Source organism: Poecilia reticulata, chromosome 13 (genome assembly GCF_904066995.2).
Source record: "Poecilia reticulata chromosome 13, P_reticulata-male-v2, whole genome shotgun sequence".
In the NCBI taxonomy this organism is placed as follows: domain Eukaryota; kingdom Metazoa; phylum Chordata; class Actinopteri; order Cyprinodontiformes; family Poeciliidae; genus Poecilia; species Poecilia reticulata.
The window spans coordinates 27,398,920-27,423,646 of record NC_088842.1 but is presented as its reverse complement, the minus strand read 5'-3'; the positions used below and the strand labels follow the sequence as shown (position 1 = coordinate 27,423,646).

General features: G+C 36.8%; 1 protein-coding gene across 1 annotated transcript in view; it reads right to left on the bottom strand.

Annotated features, from left to right (window-relative positions):
* The window catches only part of gbe1b (glucan (1,4-alpha-), branching enzyme 1b), a 108,627-nt gene that overhangs the window by 30,607 nt on the left and 53,293 nt on the right, over positions 1-24,727 (bottom strand). Inside the window, exons 11-13 of the mRNA XM_008426352.3 lie at positions 24,246-24,356; positions 23,986-24,157; positions 4,651-4,835 (exon numbers count right to left, since the gene is read on the bottom strand). Of these exons, the coding sequence (XP_008424574.1) occupies positions 4,651-4,835; positions 23,986-24,157; positions 24,246-24,356 (468 nt within the window). The remainder of the gene's footprint in view (positions 1-4,650; positions 4,836-23,985; positions 24,158-24,245; positions 24,357-24,727) is intronic.

Genomic DNA, 24,727 nt, shown 5'->3' with positions numbered 1-24,727 from the left:
CATTGATAAGCCCTGCAGAGGATTCAGACTTATCTGGTTATTACAGCTGAATCTCTGAACATTATTGGCATTATCTGTGAATGATGTTCGACAAAGTCTTTTTCTGATATCGTATTAGCCCCTGAATAAATGAATAAGACTTTTCTCAGCAGCTGCTCTGCAGAGTCTGATGCAAAGGGTCAGTTACAGGAGCTACGGCAATAGAAATATTATCTCCCGCTGTAGTTTTGTCTTCAGATAATTTATTTAGTCTGTTATTTGTATGTGCTGTAATATTTCCCAAGAGTCCACTTTAATGCCACAATCTTAAAGCTATAAAGGTAGAATGTTTTGAATTATTCATTCTAATGTATTAGTTTATGAAAAGATTATTAGATCAGATTTGTTTTGCATTTCAAAACAAGCTAATTTTTGTGATGCATTACTATAGGATTGTTTTTTTAATATCTAGAGGGCATACAATAACTGAGCAATTCTACTTTGGAATAACAGCACAGTAATTACAGTGTCTACATCAGAATTTAACACAGAGCATCCTTTACAATTATGTACCCCCTTTATGACCTATTAAAGGAGTAATTATGATTTCTTTGGGGTATGAATATAATGTGAGAGAATATGTCTGCAAAGGAAGGCAGAGGTGTGTAGTTATGTAAAGACTAATATTAAATATTCACTGTCTTTTTCCCATTTCTCTTAGCTTTCCAAAATATACAAGAGAACATAACATTCAAGTAAAGTAAATTTACATTGATCCCCTTAAATCAGAAAATGACTACAAGTGCCATTTTTACACTTAAATCAATAGTTAGATTGCTTAGCATGGCAGTGAATAGGCTGGAAGAGGAGTAAGTTTATTACGTAACCAGGCAAATTCAACAGGACTGAAAAACCTCACCACTGGTCCTGTGGCATTCCAGGTCATAAAGTCTTGAGAACCTCCAGTCTATTGGCTTTGAATATGTATTTTCAGATTTCACAATCGGAATGGTCTATTGGCTTTGACCAACTGGACAGTGGTCAAAACACCAGTCTACTGACCAGTGTTTTGTATGTTTTTTTCTGTCTATTTACACCTTCAGTCAGTCGCAGCAGAAGACTGCTCATCCTAAACTTCACTTCTCTCTTTCCTTTCCACTGTCGCCACATGTTTACTGAGGGATTGCTGGATGTTTAGTCACTCAATGCAATTCTTCATCCTCTAGCTTTGTTTCCATTAACCGTAAAATTGCGCCAACATGCCAATTTAAAAAAAAAAAAGTAACGTTTTTTGACCAAGAGTTTTTGCTCCAGGATAATGTGCTTTTTCAGCCGTAACAAGCGATTTTTTTCAAGCAATTTTTCACATCACATGAGTCATGTGATCAACAGCCGGATGTTACTAAAAATTGCTCCTCATGAAAAATGACGCCAAAGATGACAGGAAATAGTACCAGGTGTATGGTTTGTTTTTGTTTTTCCAGACAGTGCAGCTTGCCCCACCAGAGTCCTCACAGCATGGCACAGCACATAAAAAGTTGTGTCATTCAAACGTGCTGAATCTCTTCTGTAAAATCAGCTACTGCAATTTCCTCAAAATACCGCATATGTATGCACTCCTAAGTATAACGGGTCTGTCGCGCCAAAGCCTGAATAAGACGCCGACGTCTCCCCTGACGCTGATAGATGAGTGCCACTGCCACGGCTAACATATCAATATTTCAAGTTAATGTTTACATTCACCGCTGCCATGATTTTTAATGACTTATCGCGTGAACAAGCTCATTCACAGGAGTTTAATTACATTTCTTACTTAATGGAAACACAATTGCAAAATTGTGTATTTTTGACAATAGAAGAATATAGACAAAGATCTGTGCACTTTTCCACTGGGAACCCAGACCGCTGCCATATGCTTCCTTGTAGTAAATACACAAAGTAATTGGCTGGGTTCCCTTACACAGATAAATGTTTACTATTTTGAATTCTAAACTGACCACTCTGTACTACATGTGGTGCCTTGAGATGACATTTGTTGCGAAATGTTATATAATGAAACTGAATTGCATGGAATTGGGAAAGAGTGTAGTAACCTGCCAGGCAGACAGAGGAAAACATAGGAAAAACTTGCACATTGCTAAGCTGATAAAAAATCCAATGAAGGATTCTCGGTTAAAGGAACTTTCTCAAGACGTGATAGAAAAATGTAATAGTATTAGAACAGCAACGTTTCAAAAAACAAACAAACTTTGTACAACAGGATAACAGAAACAGGTCAATGTCTACTACAGAGTAAGGTTAAGTTTACAGGGCCAATAATCAGAAAACTATTCAGCTATGCTCATATTTTAACAAGAAATTATTACAATCAGGTTAAAGTTATCCAGGAAAACATTCCAGTTCTCAGCATACTCACTAAACTTTCTTATGGGAGTCTCTGAAATGCCTGGCTCTAATTTCCAGGTCATTTCTGAAGAACCCAGTGGCCCTGCTCTTTGTTCCGCTACAATATGTCTTTAGCACCAGCTGTGTCTGCTCTGCTTCCCTCTGTTTAGCAACAATAGTAAATATCGCATCTGCAGTTAAGTTTTCCACAGCCCAATAACCCTGCTGGGTATTAAAAACAGCTTAGGGGTCGACATTAAATTGAACTAAATTTACTTTGATTTGCAGTTTGATTTGGAAAACTGCCCCGCTGTTTGAAGAATCAACATGAATTTCTTTTTCACTGCCTTTAGTCGGCTGAGGTGTCAATAAAATGACTCGGAGACATTTTGCTCGTGATGTACGACCCTGCTCTCCCCCAGATCCCTGAGCTTCACACACAAAAGCACCTAGAGGCAATTACAGTCGCACACTGTTACTATATAATTTGGCAATTATTTTACACGCGACTTATTTTACAGATGGTGACGTCTTAAAGGTGTATTGTGGAGCTGTCAATTACCGAACCATTTTACACTAAAAACACAGAAAGAGCCAAGAAGAACAGTCTCCAGTGTGTAGCAGGTCAGCACTCGTGCCAATGATATTTGTCTTCTTTGCCAGGAGCGTCCTCTGGGAAAAGCATTTCATATCACTCTCCCAAAAGGCTCCTTTTCCTCTCCCTCACATCCAAAGCTCCGTCTCATTTACTTCCATGGCATGTAAGAAGATGCACTGTTTAATGTTAGAGCAAAATTCTGAAATAATTCCTCTGATCTAAGCATGCGTGTAATTATGCTGTGGGATATTTCTCAGACTCTGCTGCTTTTAATCCATCTGCAGGTCAGCATGAAACATCAAAAGGTGGATTTTGTTTTGAGAACCGTTTCCGAGGAATATTAGCGGTGTTATTTTTTCCAGTCTCATCTAAAACCTGTTAGTCATGATTTTGATCTGTTTTATTCCCTTATTTGTCTTGAAACTACTCCAAGAATTAAACCTTTTTTCTCTCTCAATTATAGGTAAAGATAGGAGTTCAAATATGCAAATGCAACCCATTACTGCTCAACAGGAGAACTGCAAGAAGATGCAAGAAAAACAAGTCATTTTCTAAAACAAGCTGCATTTTTGAAGCTTTTATTTCTGCATGCTATCTGAAAAATACATTTGTTTGTGGACAAATGTTTAACAGATTTAATCTCTAAATAAAATTTCAGCCTTTTAATTTGTTTTGTGTGTCACTAAAGGGGGAAATTAATTATGTTATTACCAAACAACCAAAAAATAATCAAAGTAAATCACAACCAGATTTTTTTATTTATTTATTTAATTTATTTATTTATTTTTTAAACGTAATTTTAAGACACACTTTTCTGACACAGAGCCACAAACCTCTAAACTAAAAGGTAATACTAAACATGACTGGTGATATTTTAGGTGGAATCATACAGTCCCATTGACACTGACAAAAGAAAGTTTACTTAGGAGAAATATCTAATGGTACAAATGGTTGAGATTAATAAATAAATTGGTGAAAATGGCAATGTTGTCTCCTCCCACCACAATCAGGCTTTGTTCAATAAAATTTTTTTGTTGCAGGATTTTGAAACAACTTGAACCGTGTCTTCAAAAGAAGAAATAATCCAAAGCTAACAAGGACACAGCAAAGTGTACGCTTTACGATTCTTCCAAAAAAAAAGAAACCCCTAAAGTGTTGGTGAACACTTGATTAGGTGGAGAAAGTAAGACTTTCAGCTGCTTCCATTCACTGCAAAGCCTGCTAATACAAAGCATTCAAGGTACACAGCAGCTAAAAGAAATAGGGAAACGGATCAATGCCAGTCAGACCCAGAGCAGAAATTACATCTACCAGAATTCTATCATATATAAATTTTTTCACGCAAATGAATGTCACAAGCAGCCATTCAATACTGGGGCGAATAATAGCATGACTGGATTTTAAAAAGAGTGTTTTAAACAACTGGACAAATCCAGTTGTTTAAAACTGGACAAATCCAAGTAAGTAGTTTCACACACTTGTCTTTCTCCTCATCACTGAACACCCAACCATGTTAATATCCATCTTTTGAATAATGTTAAAGCACTGATGCCTGTGTTTAGTGTTTTGTACGCATCACTCAACAGGGTTCAGCTGCCTTTCTTTATTTTGTAATATTTTTCAAATTCTGTGATTTTATTATTTAACCCTGCACAAAAATTCAAGAGGTCAGTGTGTGTTGTCCTTACAGGTTGAGCCGCCAGCCAGCCGTACTTGTCTTCGGTGCGGTTCATGTCCCGGTCAAAGGCGTAGAGCTGACAGTAGCGGAGATGATCCATATCCACCAGGTTAAACTGCCGCCGGGCGTAGTGGTAGCTCTGATTGTTGCCTTCTCTGGGGAAATCCAGCCACTCAGGATGGCCAAACTCATTTCCTGCAACACAGAGAGTGTTATTAAAGAGCGCACGTAATGAAGGGAAAGGCGAGTCGGCTCGGAATTAGCATACTCTCGTGTCATGCTTTATGAGGTTCCTTTTCCTCTGAGGTTTTGTGAAATTTTAACAAGAGCGAAATAAAAAAAGGATGAGATCAAACACACAAAAATGGCAGAGAGTTTTTGACCTTTTTATCACCCCCAGAGGTTAACACATCCTGTAAAAAAACAGGAAAAAAATGTGACAGTCTTGCTGCAACTTTAGATCTTGTCCTTACTTGGCTCAAACTTAAAAGGAAAACTACAAAAAAGCAGAAAACATTTAATTAGAGTTACTGTAGATTTACCAGCCAAAACCTATCCTATCTATATGTTCTAATAAATTGAGATATTTTTGCAAAGCTGAGTAAAGTTCAAGTCTGTGTTGCAAATTAGGAGGTACCCTAAAGAACACTGCTGTTCAAGTTAAAACTACCGGCACAAAGAAATAAAAACTGACTCCAGAGTACAGCTTTGAGTTGATTCAAAGACACTTAAGAAAACTTTTACATTTTCTACCACTTCCCATGAGTTCATTGGTTTTTCTAAAAATCTGGTAATTAGGAGAAAAGGAAAGCTAAGCATGTGAATAAAACCCTCAGAAACGGTATCGTTATTTCATAAATCTAGATGCACACTGTGAAGGTATGCAAAACTATCCTGTCATGCGAAGAGATGAGATAATGAATCCGTCAGTGAATCCGTCATGAAACATCATAAAACATTGGTCGGGATAATTGAATTCCCAGTAGAGGAAGAAACAGACAATAGACGGAGGAGGATGCAACCACAGTAAATAAATAAATGAAAATGAAATAAGAAAAACACAGTAATCGGATGGAGTGGAACTGACGGGTACTGACAGCAAATTCTAATGAAAAACATTATGAAGGTGTTAAAGAAGTGGCAAACAATAAAAAAAAAAAAAAAATGGACTGCTGACAGAACAAGCGCGCTTTGCAGCCGTCGCTTCGAAATTAGGGCAGCGAAATTGTGAAGGAGGAGAGACAGATGTGAGGAGAAGAGAGTAAGGAAGGAAGGAGAAAGGAGAGAGAGCCGTTTTTTTGTGACATGTGCATGAATAAAAAGCCTCCCACACAACCTGAACATGGAGTTACACCTCAACTCCAGCGCCTAAAATCTAGACTTCTTCCTTTCACGCTCTCCACCAGATGATTGTGTTCATCATATAGTCTGGCATTCCTGTGAATATTTAACATGAAACAGACCAAAAGACCTCTGCGTACCATAAATAAATGAGCAATTTTTCTGATGCCCAGACGTTTTATATAAGAGAGAACAATGGAGACAAAATTATTTAACAGCAAGAAAATACTTTATTAAAACTGTTGTAGGAAGATAGAGAAGAGTATGGAATAATTATGTATGCCATCTCAACATGAACTCACTTCCCAGGAAACATTTTTATATTACATGCATAGTTTGTGCATTTGTTTATGTGTACTACTTATTTGCACATTTTTTACAGAACTTGAATATGTTTTATTTAATAACTGTTCAGTCTTATTTCTTAGTTTTGGTCATCAGAGATGGGTGATAAGACATTTAAATAAAAATGTTCTGTTTTTATGCAGCGATCTTAACGTACAATAAAAAAAATAAAAAAACTTTGCAAGCTATTTTAGGCAACTGTTTGGCTCTAGCTGCATGTCACTGTCCCACAAACACAAATACTGCAGTTAGAAAACAGACATTTTGAAATGTGGGTATTTGGAACACCAGTTACAAAGAGAGAAGTAACTTTGTTGTCTACATTCCACCAAGTAAAAGCATCGTCACAATAAATTCAAACAGTAATCACGATGATGAAAATGTTCATGGCAACAATAAGTGACACGATAAACACCCATCCATATTCACTGTTGTCCATTATATTTTACCTTTGTGCGAATCTACAAGCTTCCTTTTGATAGTCACTTTGCTGCTGGTACACCTGAATTTCCCCACTGAGTGAGAATAAAGGATATTTCTATTCTATTGCAACATTGCATATTCTTTCCCTCCAATCATCCATAATGCATTACCTTTAGTTGACGGTAACCTTGTGTTCTTTTGTTCATGTGTGCAGGCCTTATTTTGTTAAGCATTAGAGTTAAAACTGCAGGTCGTTCAAAACAGACATGTTTCTTTTCCATTTTTCAGAATAGCTATTTTTATATTTCAATCCTTTTTTTTTTCTTTTAACATACAGCTCAAGTCATTTTTCATGCCAACCAGACAGATGCCACAGCTGATTAAGGTCTGCAGGACTCCAGTTTTGCCACAGATTAGCACACGTGTGCAAGCATACAGCATAACAAATCTGATTATTATTATTTCAATCTGATAAATAATGGCCACATGTTAATTCAAATGCAAAGTCAAAACTCAACTGACCTTCCTGCTTTCCCGCCAACAGAAAAGCCCCCTTTTTTTCTCTGTAATGATCACAGTGTTGTAGAACAGAATTTTAGAATCAAAAATACTGGAGAGCGAGCAACTTTTGTGACTTTCCTACAATCAAACTATGTGGTGCAGTCTTAAGGTTTGGACTCGCACCAAACCATGTATTGCACTTGTTAGTAAATCAATACGTAAACAGGTGGTAATTGTTATGGGACCTGGTCAAAGTTGTTTTTGCAGAATGAAGAAGCTCCACTCAATATAAGGCTGGCGGTAATTATAGTTGGGCTTGAAACAGAAAAACAACTAAGACAAAATATATAGATTCTACACACAAAGTGAGTATTGTACCCATTTTCTCTTATTGCATCAACACAAAATTAGTGCCCATCAGATTCATGTCTGGAGTGTTCTCACAATATCGGGTAGGAAGGATGCTCTTAATAATAATTGGAAAGTCGTTTCACCTGTTCCCACAGAAACTACATATTTCATACTACATATAGAAACACTTTTGCCGTCTGACATCAAGTCGGATTTAAGTTTTGCTGTTTTAGGTCAGTAACGACAAATCTATTTGTTCGTGGCAGCACAGCGGTGCAGTTGTTGGAATGAAATCATGTTTCATGATGACTTTCGTCCATCTCTCATTTGAAAGGCATGGTCTCTTGTCTTTTCCATTTAGGAGAGAGGCTAAGGGAAATAGGTCTTTTGAATTTTTATTGTCAAGGGAAGCAATGAGTGATGGATTAGAAAGAGGTTCCTAGAAATTATAATCAACTTTAAATTACAAAATAGAAATGGTTAGTGATTCCAATAACTAAGGCTCTATAATTATTCAGGACATAGAGAGGTTACTGCAAAAAAAAAAAAAAAAAAACATTTTATTTGAAGACTTTTACACCTTTGTACCAAAGATATATAAAATGTGCTGCAATTGGAGTTATATGGCGAGTTATTACATACACATATTAAGGCATAACTTAGTAATTGCTGTGACTGCAGAAATATTACAAGGAAAAGAGAAATGCCAAGAAAAAGAAGAAAAGCTTTATGCATGTTATGGCATGTTTTTGAGAACCCAAAATAAAAGAGCCATCATTGAAGTCTTCATTTTCAGACCAAAAGACCCTTTGTCTGCTCACTAGTCAAACCAATATTCCATCCAACAAAAACATTCAAAATCGTTTCGCAGCGAATGTATTTTCAACTGAGCAGATTGAACTGAGTGCTGATATGCACGGCTTGATCTTCGCTGCCCCTGCAATATATATTTGGAACAACTTTGAGTTATATGGAAATGACAGTGCTGTAGATTGCGCTGTGACAGACAAGCCCAGGCAGTGGAGGAAATTGTTGCAGGCCGGTGGTGCAACAGGCGTATCTGTGCTGCACAAGGTACATCAGGAGGTTGGAGATGGAGACTTAATATGTGAAAGTTTTACAAAATTGATCTACTGGATGGCTGATATGGATGCTGCATTTTGGCCACAGCAAGCACCACCCTCTCCCGACTGTGTCATTTCAGAATGCAAAATGAGTTTAGTGTAGTCTGCTGGTTTTCTTGCAAACATGTGCCTGGTAATTTCACTTACACCCAAATACAAGAGATATGAAGTTGCAGCAATGTTTTTCAAAATAAGGGGCAATCTGTGGCGTGTTCTCTCAAAATTTGCTCACCGTAGATTCTATACTCGCATCTTACATTTAGAACAGTAAAAGCCCAGGTGGTCAAAAATGTTTAAAATCTTAAAGAACGATGATTGGTGCACAGTCATCAAGAAAATTACATTTATCTGAAACAAGCATCATCTCTGGCTCAATCTTTCAAAAAAATTTGAAAGTAATACATACTTTCATAACTTCCCATAATGGCAATACTCAGGCTTTCACAGGTTGCATACCAATGGTGCAAAATGCTGCTGCTCCATTTTTTTTTTTAAACTGGAACAAGTAAACCTGAACACATTTCTCCAGCCTTGGCTTTGTTTCACTTCACTGGCTCCTAGTTCATTCCAGAACCCATTTTATAATTTTTCCATTAGTTTTTAAGTCTTTTAATAATTTTCCTCCTTCTTATCTATCTGAACTGCTGAATCCATATATACACCTTCTCACTCCCTCGTGTCGGTAAACCAGTTGCTTTTAACCGTTTCAAAGGCAAACTTAGAGGTGACAAAGCTTTTGCTGTGGGAGAACCAAAATTGAACAATGCTTTGCCCGTCAGCCTGGCAGCTTCTCTTGTTGTTTTTTTTAAATCTCATTTAAAAACACATTTTTACACCCTGACTTTCAACCCAGTGTGAGATGCCGACTCTGACCTCACAGTTTTTACATTTGTACTTGCTTTATTTGTTTTTGATGTTTCTTTTTTTTTATAGCATTTGTGCACCTCTTATTCTCTGTTAGCCGTTGATGTTTAGCTTTGTTGTTTTATTATTGCACTTTGGTCAGCCTTGCTGTTATTTTAAATTGCATTATAAATCACATAACATGGTAGGTAATCTTTTGGCATTGTTGTGAGAGAGGAAAGGTCAAACTCCTTTCAGATTTATTCAAGTTCTGAATGGACAATTAATGCTACAGCAAGTATATACATATAATTTTGTAACACAGTTACCATCTGTACTGTTATCATAAAAAGCAGCAGTTAAATCTGTGCTTTAAGCACAGGGAGGCTCATGTGGGTTTGTTGCGAGACTATGTGTGCAGCTTCAAGGAACAAAGCTTTGGCTGCAGGTAAATTGTTGCGGTATAGCATAGCAAAACAAAACCACAATTCTAAAGTAACTGGGTCGCAATTTAGCTAACTTTCTTCTTCTTTGTCTGTTTTGATAAATTACATGTCACTCTGAAGCTCTGACAAGATTCTAGCTGAATTGCTCACTGCTGCAGTTATAATTAACATTGCCTTTTGATTTTAACAATATTATTCCTCAAATTACTGGGTTACTTTTTTGTCATTTAAATATTTACTGAATTTTTATTGAGCATTAAAGCTGCAGGATGCAACTTTTATAAAACTTTTTTTTTAAAGCATATTTCTTGAAACCGCCACTATGTTGTGACAGTATAGCATGAGACAAATAACGGGTAAAAAAATTCAACTCCTCTGCCTTCTCCCGGTGCTAACTAGAAACAACCAATCAGAGCCAGCAGGAGGGTTTAGAGCTGTCAATCACCTGTCAGTGTGTCGTTGCTATTTCATGTCATGAATCGTTAGCCTAGTTATTAAGGCCAATGATGATGACGGCAGGTAAACCGTCTTCCTGTAAAGGTATGTTGTTTCTCTGAAATGTGCACATTTAGCAGCGAGAACATGAGGTAGGCTGACAGTGCCAAGACCCTCCTCCTGGCTCTGATTGGTTGTTTTTGTTTGTCTTGGCAAACCAGGAGCGATGCGTTTCTTCAGACGACAGTAGGAGCTCAGGGAGGAGGAGGAGCAGACTGATCTTTTCACAGATCATCTACTTCATAACATGCTATCATGGCATGGTGACGGTTTTAACATGTAAAGAAACAGTAGTTTTTTTTTGTTTTTGTTTTGTTTTTTTAATAAAAGTTACATACTGCACCTTTGAAACAAACAACACAAAATACAAATAACATCACAGACTGAACAAAGAAGCATATGCACACCATACATTCACAGCAGAATATAAAAAAATTTAAAATTCATTTTAAAATGGTGATTAGGAGTGAATTAATAGAGCGAAGTAACTTTCCTCGTTTCGCTCTTGTAAACCAACTGATTATAGAGATTATTTTTGCCATTAGTCAGTATAAATGTTAACCTGGTCGTCTCTTTACAATACCTGTCTGAGTGGATAACTTTTCATTGGTTACCAAAAGATGAGAAATCAAGATGAATGCAGCATCTACATTTGAAACAAATGCTGAAATCTTGTTTTGTTTGGTCCCTCTACTTTGTCTGAAAAAAGCATTATTGCAAAACTCAGAGAAGAAACGTCGCCTTCTGAAAAGAGCATTCCTGCAAGCATATCCAGAATAATTATAGGTTTCAGAAACGAGTAATGAGTAACAGTTATGTTTTACGATCTGTGATAATTCATTTGTACATGATGTCCTGGTCTTTCCATCCCTGACCACATTCTCAACCTACAGAAACAGAAAAATTACTATTTAAAAATAGTAATTTTTAAATTACTATTTAAATTGTGTACAAAATACACAATTTGAAGGCCCTCTCAGTAATTGAAAAGCACAGAAAAGACCACATCAATAATAAGTTAAATTACACTTTACGGTCATTCTATGCGCGTAACAGTGGAGTTAATGAAGCAGCAAAATATGCTGGCAAATGCTATATTTAATTTCTTTAGATCATCCTCTTAATCTTTGAAAGACGAAGGTCCAGCTATGATTATATGCTCTAATCTAAAATGTTGTGTAATGACACTGGTTTCACACAAAGCATCATGTGTAACATGAGATGGGCTATAAATAAAAGTTTATATTTTCCCTTTTACTACTAGGCAGCTAATATATGCCCCCTAATCTACTGTTAATAATCCATAAAACTAGTCATTGGCAGTGGACCAGGAGTACTTCGTTTAACAGTTTCATACAAAAACATTAGCAGAACAGGAAAGTCAGAGGAATGCTTATTTGGATGCAATGACAAATCTTGGTCATTACGTTGTGACACAAACAGGTGCGCATTTTATCACAACAACAATGGAACTCCAGTACCAGGTCCAGTTTCCTCCAGAATAGGAGTGTACCTGGACCACAGAGCAGGGATTCTGTCTTTCTACAGTGTCTCTGAAACCATGACTCTCCTCCACAGAGTGGTTTCACTCTGGTCTGGACTCTGTGGAGTCCAGACTCTGTGGACTGTGGAGTCCTGTCACAGGATGTGTCAGGATGTTCCCGTCACATCCTTACATTTTTTCTGCTTCATTTATTAAAAGTTAATCCAGTGATAAGATGATGGATGGGGCCAGGAAACATTTCAATCTCTTCAGTTTCTCACATTCTAGCTCAATATTATCTAACCACTTCTTCTCAAGTTCTATGTTTGGATTGTATTTGCCACATTTGACATAAAATGTTTTAAACATCTTTTTATGCAGAACGAAGTTGCATCATTTGACCAAATGCAAATAATGTCCCTATTCCCAAAACCCAGTTACGCACTCTGTTGTGACATTTTATTTAAGCCCAACTTCCTAGAACCATATCAATCATTGCCCGTTTCTCTCCTCAAATCAATTTCTGTTACCCCAGTTAAAATAATCTCATTTTACATTTGGAGACGTAACCACTGGATTGTGATCACAATGCATCAAGATAAAGTAACTTCTCCTTCTACTACTGAGCTAAATTTATTTTAAATTAAGAAACATAAATCAACGTATTCATAGAAAGCAGATATCTCAATAGATTTGATTTCTGTGTAAAGAACACAAGAAACTAGTCTCCTTTCCTCTCTTCAAATCAGAGAACTAGAGTTAGACAATACTACTCTGTTTACTTTGCATAACAACCTGAAAATGCAAGGAAGAGAAAACAACATTCTTTGAAAAAAAAAACCTAAAAAAAAACCCTACTTTTTCTCATCAAATAATGCCAGTCAAAGTAAGCATTGTTTTCTATGGGCTGAGAAGGCTTTTACATACACCGAAACCCAAAGAGAGGCATAGAATAATGTTTTCAAGCTCTGTTCTAGATTCTCCACTCGAAGTAATACATTAAAAATGAAGTGTACGATCACCTCAGGGAACTCTGCTAAAAAAAATACACTCAGATGTCAAACATCAATATGAGGTGTTTAATGCATATTTCATAACTTTACTGCATCCTCTATCACACTGGCTTGTAAATATCTACAGTACGTTTGAGTTCCTACATTTCCCAGTATTACTTTCAGCATGCCCTAGGGAAAAGAGTCTCTGTGTTGCACTGAGTTGCACATGGTACATCTCGAGGTGAGAGCTACCACAAAGACATTGTCCTTTTTTTTTATATATAGAGAAGCAAGAATAAATGGATCAGTTCTGTGGTGTGTAGCTCAAACCACAAAAAAAAAAAAAAAAAGCTATCACAAAGTGACTTTATATACTACTGATGAAACTCCAACCGAAAAGCAAGGCACAAATGCATTACACAGGTATTCAAACATTTTCCATAGATATGAAGGCCATCCGGGGTCTATCCATTTGTGATGCAATTCAGAGCAACTTCTGAACATGAGGTCCTCTCAAAATTGCAAAAATTATCAAAGATTATGTACTATTGAGAAATCTCTATAAAACATTACAGCCCTACAGGTCAAGGTAGGAAGAATGGGTACCCCTGCACCTACACAACCCATTTTACTGGGATTTTATTTATTGTCAGTGACTAGTAGAAATGTGAATGTTTTATTTGTCCAGTGAAATTGTCAAAGTACAATTGAACAGATGGCTAATGCATACATTACTTAATGGTATCTAAATATTACCCTGCAGACTCTCTATTGTAGCTAAGCTATTGCTCTACAAATGCTGGCTGAATTGGCATACAGTGTGCTGGCAGGTGTTTATTTACCCATGAGAGGAAATTTGATGCCATCATTAACTGGGCCCAAACTTTTTCCCCCCCCCTCTTGACCTGTAAATGTACCGACATTCTCATCTGTTTTCATAATGCATACGTGCACCAAGATACCTGGAAAGGTTCAAAAGGATTATATCTGGTTGACGTACACAATACACAGCTCAGTGAAGCAATTTTACAGGTGATCAGACAAGGAAATAATGCAATCATACAGCGGGAACAAGAATGTTGATTAGTGCATCTTTCATCACTACATATGAAGTCAAGATAGTGGCACATAGGCCAAATTTAACAATCATTAACAATGATCTTTTTTTCAAAACATTTCTCTCAACAGTTAAAAAAATATATATATATTAAGTTAACAGAACATAAGTGGTGAATCTTCAAAGTCAAGTATTCTTATTTTTACAGTGAGAATATAAGTCAAATCAAATCTTTAGATTAGACATGAAAACATGTCTAAGTCAAGTTTTCAGCCTTGGTTTTGAACCCAACTGCGACTCTGGTTCAAATCTCAGACTTCCATCTTAAAAATCACTCAGACCATTTTTTTCGACTGGCGTTTAAACAAAAGTCATTTCACAGATAAATTAAACATAAGGAAGTCTTAATGGAAATAACTTAAACTACAGTTTATGTCACCTGCTGGAAAGACCTGACCTGAAACATGGATCAACAAACAATAAAATCTCACTGAATATTCACAATGGATATTTTTTGCAGTTACTGTGGAAATAAATAAGGGGTTGGCTTTTGCATAGTGCTGCATTTCAAAGTATGAAACTGCTGCATGAGGGATTTTCCTTTAATTAGTTAGTAGCGGGCCTTGTCAAATCATTTTTGTTTTTCTGCCATAAAAGGCAAAAGGAAGCCAGACACACACAACACACACAAATTCAGGAAGAAAAACAAAAAGGTTTAAGACAGAAAAAAAAAATCTCTTTGCAAAAAACACAAAGCTAAGATATAGGCCAGAGCTCTGATAATCAGCTCTTTAAAAAGCTACACTTCATTAACAGCACATGTACGCCGAGTTCTTTCGTCCGTTTCAATTTTCAGATGTTGTACTTCCTAAAGTCTAGCCAAGATGATTGCTTTGCTTTAGAAGTTGGTACGGCAACCCATGGAAGCCTTTGACTCCTTTTTTGATTTCAGCTTTAAAGAACCACATCTGACACACCTCCATTAGGCAATCATTTCCCTCTTCGCTACAATAACACGGCACAGTTCCTCCCATCTGCCTGCATTAATCACTGTAATAATCACCTTCTTCTGCCTGCCCAGAGCAGAAATAAAGCAGACAGTGTATTATACCGTCCAGGAAGAAGCTGTGATGGATTCTCACCCTGATGTAAACATAAATAAAGCCAACATTAGATATTACTAGCATTGCCACCAGGCATATAACACCAGGTGTTTTAGTGTGATATAAAATGATTGTTTGTGATCATTAAAATATCATTCTAGCTTTGTTGCAGGTTCCCAAAACAAATAAGCGTAAGTCTGTTATTGCTCAGTAGAATTTTGTTATCAGTTTTATTATCGTCTTTTCAAACAAACCTGATGAATTGTTCCAATCTTTATCTGACAGCTCATGTTCTTGTCAAAGTACTAAGTATGTATTTAGTTTGGAGCTTATCTACAACAACAACAAAAAAAAAAAAAAATCAATAAAAGAAAGTGCGTCTGTTTGTACTAAAACATATTTTGGGGGAAAAAAAATCAAGAATAATCTGATAACTTCAGGGGAGATGCAGATAGACAGTGAGATTGGGCAGCATTCCATCACAAGGTTAAGATCCCAGTTAAGTAAACATGTCTAATTCAAATTTAAGAATAAGGAGCTTTGTCTACATAGGTAGCACTTTGTGGTAGCAAGCATTTATGCTTTCCCGAATGGCTGGAAGTACAGTTTTTGATGATATTACAACATGACATAAAGCTCAAAAAGTCAATTTTACCTAATACCTCACCTCTAAACCAAAGCTAAGAGTTGCCTTCAATTAAAATGAACTGGAACATCATTAATTTTTGTCTGCATTCCAACTTTTAATTACTTTTCTTCATTATGCCAATGATGTGTAATTTTTTTGGTTTTGTTGTTTTATATTTTCATCATATAAAACACTTTGAGTTGCCTTGTTCCTTAAATTTCCGATGCAAATATTCTTGCCTTGCTATGTAGTATCTAACATTTTCCATTGTACTTAAAAGTGTGTTACTATCCGTTTTTGTGAAAATGTTAATCATTCCCAAATCAATGTTCAAATTTTCAAGACAAACTGAATAGAACATTTATAAACTCAGACTTTCCACAGCTTTCTTCACTCATCTTACTTCAAAATAAAAATCTCACAGACAGGATGTAAAGCATATAGCACTCCTTTATTTGCAGTATTTGCTTCTTCTTTACTTGACAAAATGAACTACTGACATCAGCTGAATAGTATGAATTGTCAGGGCAAATATCACTTTGACAGTGAAGAGTATTGCAGTGTTAATACCTCATTAGCCCCCTAGAAAATAATACTCTAAAACGACCTCTCCAATGAACAATTGAAAACTGTCTTAAAAAGATTTATTTTTTTCAAACAAATGAAAATGAGCAAAATAGACCTGTTGGGCAATAATGCTAATTAGATTTTTATTTTTTTTTGTCAGTTTCAATAAGAATCAAAATAATTATGCTATTAAAGGTAGAACCAGTTATGCCTCCTCATGGTTATGTCAGACAGCATTTCAGATGGCACGTCCCATTACTTGTCTGCACAGCCCTGCATCAGTTAACCACCTGACAGTGACACAGTCCCCTCAGTAATTAGCAGCACAAGCAGGAGCCAAGGATCAATGTGTTTTCCATTGGAGGGATTCTGGCAAAGGAAGATCAATGAGGGGATGAGAGGGCAAGAGTCACAACAGGTTTTAGATGCAGTGCAAAACAACAGCAAAAAAAAAAAAAAAAAGCTACAGATGTTACACTCAAATTATTATGAACCATTCTAGATTTATCTCACGTTATTATGATAATGTCTCTTCCACTCCTAGTTTGCACATAAAAAAAAAAAAAAAACTGTTCCTGGTTAAACAGCAGAGGCGGGACGGGGCACACTCATCCGAATCCCCAAGCAAGCAAGAATAGTCAGCTCTAAGAGGGATTATACATTTGAAATGTATGAGAAAGAAGTGGCGGTTTTCAATTCACTCTTCAAGGCTGCAATATAATGGCTGCCTGCCTGTTGCACTGTAGTCCTCTGTGAATGCAAAGAGGTGGGAGAAGTTTCAGCTCAGAGACTTAGACTGTAAATCTGCAAGGTTATCTTAAGTCTCCGTGAGCCCTGAAAGTCAGGAAGTGAGAGCACTTTCATTTTGTCCCTGTTGATGTAATGATAAACCCACTGAAGCATTTCATTAGCGCCACGCCAACTTGGTGCTTTTATGTCATTGACGCTCCAACATCTTTTACTGTATCCATCCAACAGCACACAGAATGTGAAAAGTTCCCTTTGTCCTCTTGCTCTGTGGTGTTTGCTAGTGGTCATGAGTAAATGAATGGTTTTTCTAGGCTATGCACTTCAAATTGATTTGCTAGCTCAAACAATTTGCTCTTGCTCAGCACAGGCTAAATGACTCCGCCATTATTGATCCAGTGACATGGCGAGTCATCTCAGATTTACTTGATTTTCTTATGTTTCTTTCTCCTAAAGTATTTTCCCCAAACACTCTCACAAAGGCCTATACTTGGAAACATTTCAAGAGCGTCTTTAAGCATATATTAACTCTTCAGTTCTCTGATTCAATATTGTTCAGGATGAAATACCTGAACAAAACCCTGCATACCCTTATCTTAATAAGATAGGAGCATTATATTTGTAAGTCAGAATTCATTTTAATTAGAAACATTTAAATTATTTGCTCTGGTTGAACATCTTTACGCTTTGATAGATTAAATATCAGTTCTAGACAGTGCTTTAATTAATTGGGGAAAAATGTGCCAGTATTTCTCTTAATGTCATACATATATGGAATATAAACATGTGTGATATATTTATATAGATCTGTATATTAATCTGTAGTGCAATACTTTTCTTGTACAGAAATTACTTTGATTAAAAATAAAGTTAGTTTTTAATCAAACCCACGAGTAAAATTCAAAGTGTTTTAGAGTCACTTGTTAAGTTCAAAGCTTCATGACATTAACATTGACACGAAAAATAACAGAAAAAAGATATTTTCTTAAAACACAAGGAAGTGACAAATCCTTTATTACTATTATGGTCTGTAAAATGTATTTTTCTCAGTATTAGGACTGGCCTCAACCGGCCCATGGCATGTTAGCAATATCATCTTACCATTATGTAAAAATAAATAAATCCATTTATCTATCTAGATGGATGGATAGATGACAGAACACTACTTTGTGTTTACTTGGATGTTTGGGCTTTCACAGTTGTGCCATAATTGCTTTGTGTTTGGGTTTTTGACTTTCGGTTTGATTGTTTCTTATGGATGATTAATGCTTCATAGTTTCCTAATTCTTTCTTTGAGGTTTATTTCATAGATAATTGTTGTTTCCCTCCCTGAATATTTATTTCCCTCTCATGATCTACTGTGTTTCATTTCAGTTCTCTCTTTCCATGTTTTGTTCAGTCCCATATATTAATCATTACTAAATAGGTCTTGCCGTATACGTTTATTCTTTTTTATTTAGTTTTAGTTTGTTCTTGAATTTTGTACTTTGTGTTAGCATACTTTATTCTGTCCTCTTTAGTTCCTCTCCTGTTATTAGTCTGCCTCCCGTTTCTATTGTATTCACCAGTAATAATCACTTGTGCCATTCACCTGTCTAATCATCTCCATTTTTCACCAGGTCCACCAATCATAAAAGCCCTTGATTTTCTACTATTAAGTGTTGGAGTCTCTGTTTTCATGCCCTGAATCACATCTACTTCTTCGGTCTGTTCCATGTCCCATTTCTTCCGTTTCTGAGTTTTGTAAGTTTTGTTTATCACATTTTCGACAATAACTCCCATAAGAGGCTGCCTGCAAAAGCCAAGACTGCTGGTGACACATACAGGTTTTTTGCTGCTTGAGCAGGTGGAGCTGTCGGGGGGGTGAAAAAACTGCTGGGGAAACGCAGACCTGTTAACACCTGTTACAACACCAGAAAAAAGTCCCGGGACACACCGACCTCTGGAAAATGGGGTAAAATTTAAAAGTGCTGGTAGTGTGTACCAGTGCGTAATAGTACTAGTTCTAGATATTCTTAGACTCAAACATTAGAAAATAGAAAAGAGTGAACCAAAATATTTTTGAAAAATGATCAACATTAATTTTCTTAGGTTAATTCTGAAAATGCACCTTGTGCTTGGAGACTTAACAGACTGCCACCCAATCAAGAATCTTAAAAGCCCCGCGTGGCTGTAATTTGCCACACATTTGAGACCAATTTGTGACATGAACTAAAAAAAAAACAATGGAAAGGCCAATTAGGATAAATTTTGTTTAATGATTTTACATTTGTTTGCAAAATAGTGTAATGCAGGAATTAATACAGATGATTTAAATGGTATGAATAAAGGTAACAGAATTATTTAGTTACTTCTCAGATTTAGGAAAGATCTCGACATGCTTTGATTTAAAGGGCCTTTCCCTCTGATTACATGTTAGCCAACATGTGAGTGGAAACAGTTCCACAGTCCTGACAGGGTGGGGATGACATTTACTTCAAGAGTAGTTCAAGCCTCTAAAAGTTCTTTCCAACCTCTTAAGCAATCATTGTGCTTTTGAAATCATCTATGAAATGCACCTTTTTATATTGAGAGGGGTAACATTATGACTTTGTCAGGCTGAGGTGTCATTTTAAAAAGGACACTGTATCTATCATCAGATACAATCTTCGTAAATGCTATTAAATACATCTAATTAAAGTTGTATAAGTTTGAGATTAGTTCAAATGGGTGCAACTTCATAGTTTGTTTTATAGAAATTCAGTGGACTTAATCAGATCATTGTCAAATAAACTTTGAAGGTATTCATCACTCATCTCTTCATCATTCTGAATCTGTAATGATTAACTGAAAATGAATGTGGCACAGAAATCCGTGGGGGAGTCAAAGCACCAAGAGAGCAGCAGAGAGTGCCTTTCAGCAACGCTTTCGCCAAAGAATCAGATATAATTACTTTCAACTGTCCTTCAGCAACCCACATGGGGTCAATCCTCTGACATTCTAATCATTAAAAGCTGTCCAGTTACAGCTATCCAAAGAGAAAAGCTGTTTTGATTGTGCTCTCTCCAAACCTCCCCAACACGTTCATCCAAGTAGCGGAAAATCTTACAGTAACACACACCACCAAGGGGAACAGAGACTTGTGCTGAAATCCAGGGCAGGTAAAAATATCTGTCAGAACAAAAGAGTTCAGTTAAAACCAGGGAACCAAATCCTCTGGTGGCTGGAAAAAATCTCCAATCTGAGGTCCATTTCTTTTCCACACCACCTACGCCAGTGTCCCTCCATAAAATCGAATGCAACATACTGCCTTCAGAAGTCAGACACAGCCAAAAACCCCATGGTTACTCTAGAGCAGACTTTAGATTTATGACCAAAATCCAATCCAAACCAAAATTCAAGCTTGATAAAAATTGTTTGCCTGATGATTGGGTCGGGCTAAGGCTTCTGTGGTGCATTTAACAAGCCTACAATATAGACAGCACAGAGAAAAACGACAATGCGCTGCATAACGTTGTTATTGAATAGAGGATTTGGATACTTACTCAGTTGAGGAAGAAAGTCAGGTGCAGAAGTTCATTAGACTGTAACAGGAACACTGCACTGCAGTAAATGCACGGTAAATGTGAACGCAACTCCGCTCCCATCACTCACACACCCCATGTAATTTGCAATTTAATCACCCTGCAGCTACTACAAGCGCCAAAATGAAGCTGGAAGGTCTTAACCAAAAGCTAAAACCTGTAGAAGTTACACTGCTGGATTTTGTTGGACAGAGATCGGACACAGAGCCTACGGGCCGGGTCTGGTTTTTTAGACTTGATCTAAACTCTCCTCCAGAGAAGTATCCACGTTTTGTGCTTTACAAATGTTGCTATCATTCAAGAGCTGCAAAAAGAAAGACATTGTTTAATCGAGTGTTTTCCAGCAGGAAAATAACCATGAACAAAAGTTACAATGGAATGGTTCATGTGACAGAAAGACCAGGTGCCAGTTCAAATCCAAATCTAATTTCCAGATGTGCCACATACACAATAGGTAAAAATTTTAATGTAAAGACTTATAGCATTACACACCACAAGACTTGCAGATTTAAAAGGAGCCAAAGTTGATTCTCCTAAGCATTGTCTCAAGGGGCCTACATACAAATGTTTGCCACACCTATTTAAATGTGTATTTGCTTAAAAACCATGAATTGTTTTTGTTCAACACAATTATGTTACAATTTGTGCTGGTCTATCACATAAGATCGCCACCAAATCTAAAATTTTGTTTGTAGTGAGACAAAATGTCAAGGAAAGTTCAAGGAGTGTGAATAGTTTTGCAATGCATTGAAAGGTTACAATTTACATTAAATCTGAGTGTTTCAAAATCAAGGAACTGCATTCCTTGCAGCCAAGGTCAACTTCCCACGGTATGTAATTAATTATGACTTTATTATCTTTACCAGCAGGAGCTGATAAAGTCATGCTCTGGTTCAGATGATGAGTTGCAAATGAGGTGCATCTCAACAGTGACTGCAGAGCGGATCCATTTAGGGAATAAAAGCAATCTATCTGATTTTTGTCCCACAATTCACAATCAGTTCAGGGAAGTGGGGTCAACTCAACTTCAAAGAGGTTCTTGTGATTCCACTCAGCTCTTCCACACACACACACATTTTATGAAAAGGAAACAACAAATTAGACAAGTGAGCTCTTTGTGTTGCATTTTCTTTTAAATTATTATGGGACTGAATAAAATCCATGTTTTAAAAGGGTAATGCAGCTAATCTGGAAATAAACGACTAATGACAAATACAAAAACAGTAATTAAAATGCATTGCCCACAAAGAGAAGCATTCATATATGCAATCTCTATATTATCCATTGAACTATTTATTCCAAAGGAACGTTTGTTTGCTCTTCCCTGTGCAGCAGCTTGTCTTAAACCGCCTGCTTGCCTGTGAAAGACAGGAGAGTAAATGTATTTTTCTATCTGTTCATTGAACACTTAGGGGAGCGTTGTGTCTGCCCGGGGGCAAACGCTCAAATGCAGCTGGATTACAGTGCATGACAGGGATCCAAAAGCATTTTCCTCGCCTGTTAAAATAGAGGAGAAAAGTGCGAGCTGCCATGTAATGACCTTGATCACCTCTTCAGCATTTTAATGTCACCTGAACAACACAAATATGTGCCCCGATTGTAAAACATGACCTAATTAGGGAGGACGACATCAAAGTTCACTGCGGAATGATTCGTTTTGTCACCTCACACAATAAATAAGACAGAATGCAATAACGGTGTGAACTTGAAACAAACCAAACTGACGCACACAAACCAAACAAAACACACTGGAAACATGTTTTGGGTAACTTAGGAAAGTATAAAACCTTTTAATTTTAAACACAATAGATTATACTAAGTATTATGAATCATTGCTATTACTCAATGATTTCCACTGATTATCCTTGAGACGATCTTGCAAGTTGATTTAGGTTTACCTGATTTAAATTCAGTCAACTGAACAGGATTTGGAACTGTTCAAACCTCCTGTGAAAGTTAGCATATCAGAATAAAAACCAAGCAATAAAGTCAAAGGAATTGCCTGTATACTTCCAGAATCTGATTGTATAAAAGCACAAATTGGGCTAATGGCACAAAAAAGATTAAGCATCACGGTTCCAAAAATCCTCCTCGTCTCCATATAGTCATAAATAAAAAAAGTGTGGAAACACAGGGATGCTCTGTAGATTAGATAAGACTCATTTCTGAAGAAAAACAGGCACTGTTCATCACCTGGTTGACACCAGTTTTACTGTTGATTACGGAGGCAGAAGCATCTTGCTTTGGTTTATCTTTAGTTCATTCATTAAAAAAATGTTGGACTAAAAAAAAAATTTAAATGCTGCCCTTCAGTTTCTTTTTTTCTTTTAATTGAGTAAATGTCCTGTGGAAATCTACTAACCAGGTCTTTCCCTTCAGGACAATAGTATTGGTGGTAATGCAGCTCTTTTTTTGTGTGTTTTTTTTCAATCTGTCAAATTGTTTATGCATTACAACATCTCTTATGCAAGAACATCAGCAGATGGCAGTAACTTGTGTGGCTGCAAAATTGTGCAATAGTTGGATTTCTAAACTTATTCGAAGCTGTACAAATACCTTGATTTTTTTATTTCAGTTTAAATTCTGGCTTCAATCAATCACAAAAAACATCAAGGAAAGAAACTGAATAAGATTATTCAGACACAATTCATTAAACAAGTATTCCCTCTCATCTTATTCTTTAGGTGCAACAAAAATTTTATGTTTCTAAATTTAAAGAAATCATGCTAGATAACTATTACTAATAAGACTGATTTAACATAGTGATTTTATATTTTAATTCTCAAATCAATCACCAACCAGCTCACAAACCTCAGATAAAAAAAAATAAATACAAATAAATACAAGTAAGTCTTATTATTACCAACGGATGCAGGGAATTTAAGCATCTATGCTACTGAAGCTTCACAGACAGTGGGATTATCGAGAGCGGAGCAGGTTGAGAAATTACTGTCTGCTGTAGAAAATGATGCGGGGAAGAGCCGTGCAGAGTAGAACTGTGCTGTAGCATGTAATGGGAAGCCACTAGTAAATGTGCATGTCAGACAAGCTATTATCATGCTGTGCACAGGAAGTGCTTTTTGAAATAAAAGTAATCAGGCCTCATTCTTTATAACATGGTGCTGCAAAAAAAAAAAAAATGTTTGTCTTATCAGTAGTTATTTTCCAGCATTTTTAATTGGACGTCGCCTCTATTTGCAGCATGAACACAAATAGCCTAATACAAGACAAAATATAAACATGGCACAATTGGATTTTTTTATATTTTGGCAAAAAAGTGAAACTTATACACCCCTGGAACTATAGATTATCTGTGTTACAGTGATGACTCACCCATAAAGTTCAGGTATCCCTCTCCACCTAAGCCATGTGTGAGGAGGCGGATCATCTTATGCAGCTGCATTCCACGGTCGATGATGTGCGACATGGGAACCATGGTACTCATATTGGTGTACATCTCTTTGTCCATTAGCCAGAAGGCCAGGGTTTTATCACCAACCAGGGCCTGAAAATGTGTGTGACATTTAATTATTCACAGCAGAAAAAGAGGCTGACCGCATGCAGTGTAAAGTGAGATAGGATTAAATGAGTACCTGGTCGTGGCTTTCTGCATATGCTATGCACTTCTCTCCATACCGCCTGTTGGTCAGCGTGAAGACAATATTGCCCATGTTCCACTCTTCATCCTTTAACTCCTTCAGGATCTACACAATGACATAGAGGGCTTATTGAAAAAGCGTATGATAGATGTATAGCTGAAAGATCTTTTCAGACTGACTGATGCCTTCAGCTCAGTATTTCAGTTCCGGCAGTCTTTCTACCTTTCCCAAGTTTTCTCTGGGTTACACTTCTTACCAAGATCAATCTCTGTTTTGACATCTCTATATCCGCACTGTGAGTTATGTCTACCTATAAATGGTGGTAATGGAGTTTTTAATAACTGCACTACAGCCCATGGGTAGTAAGGCATCAGCTCTCCAAACCCAAGATGGGCAAGGTCAGAACCTCTCATCCAATGGAAGGATTCAACAATAAATCCAACCGGTGGCACTGCACTGGCAAGTCAACATGCTCG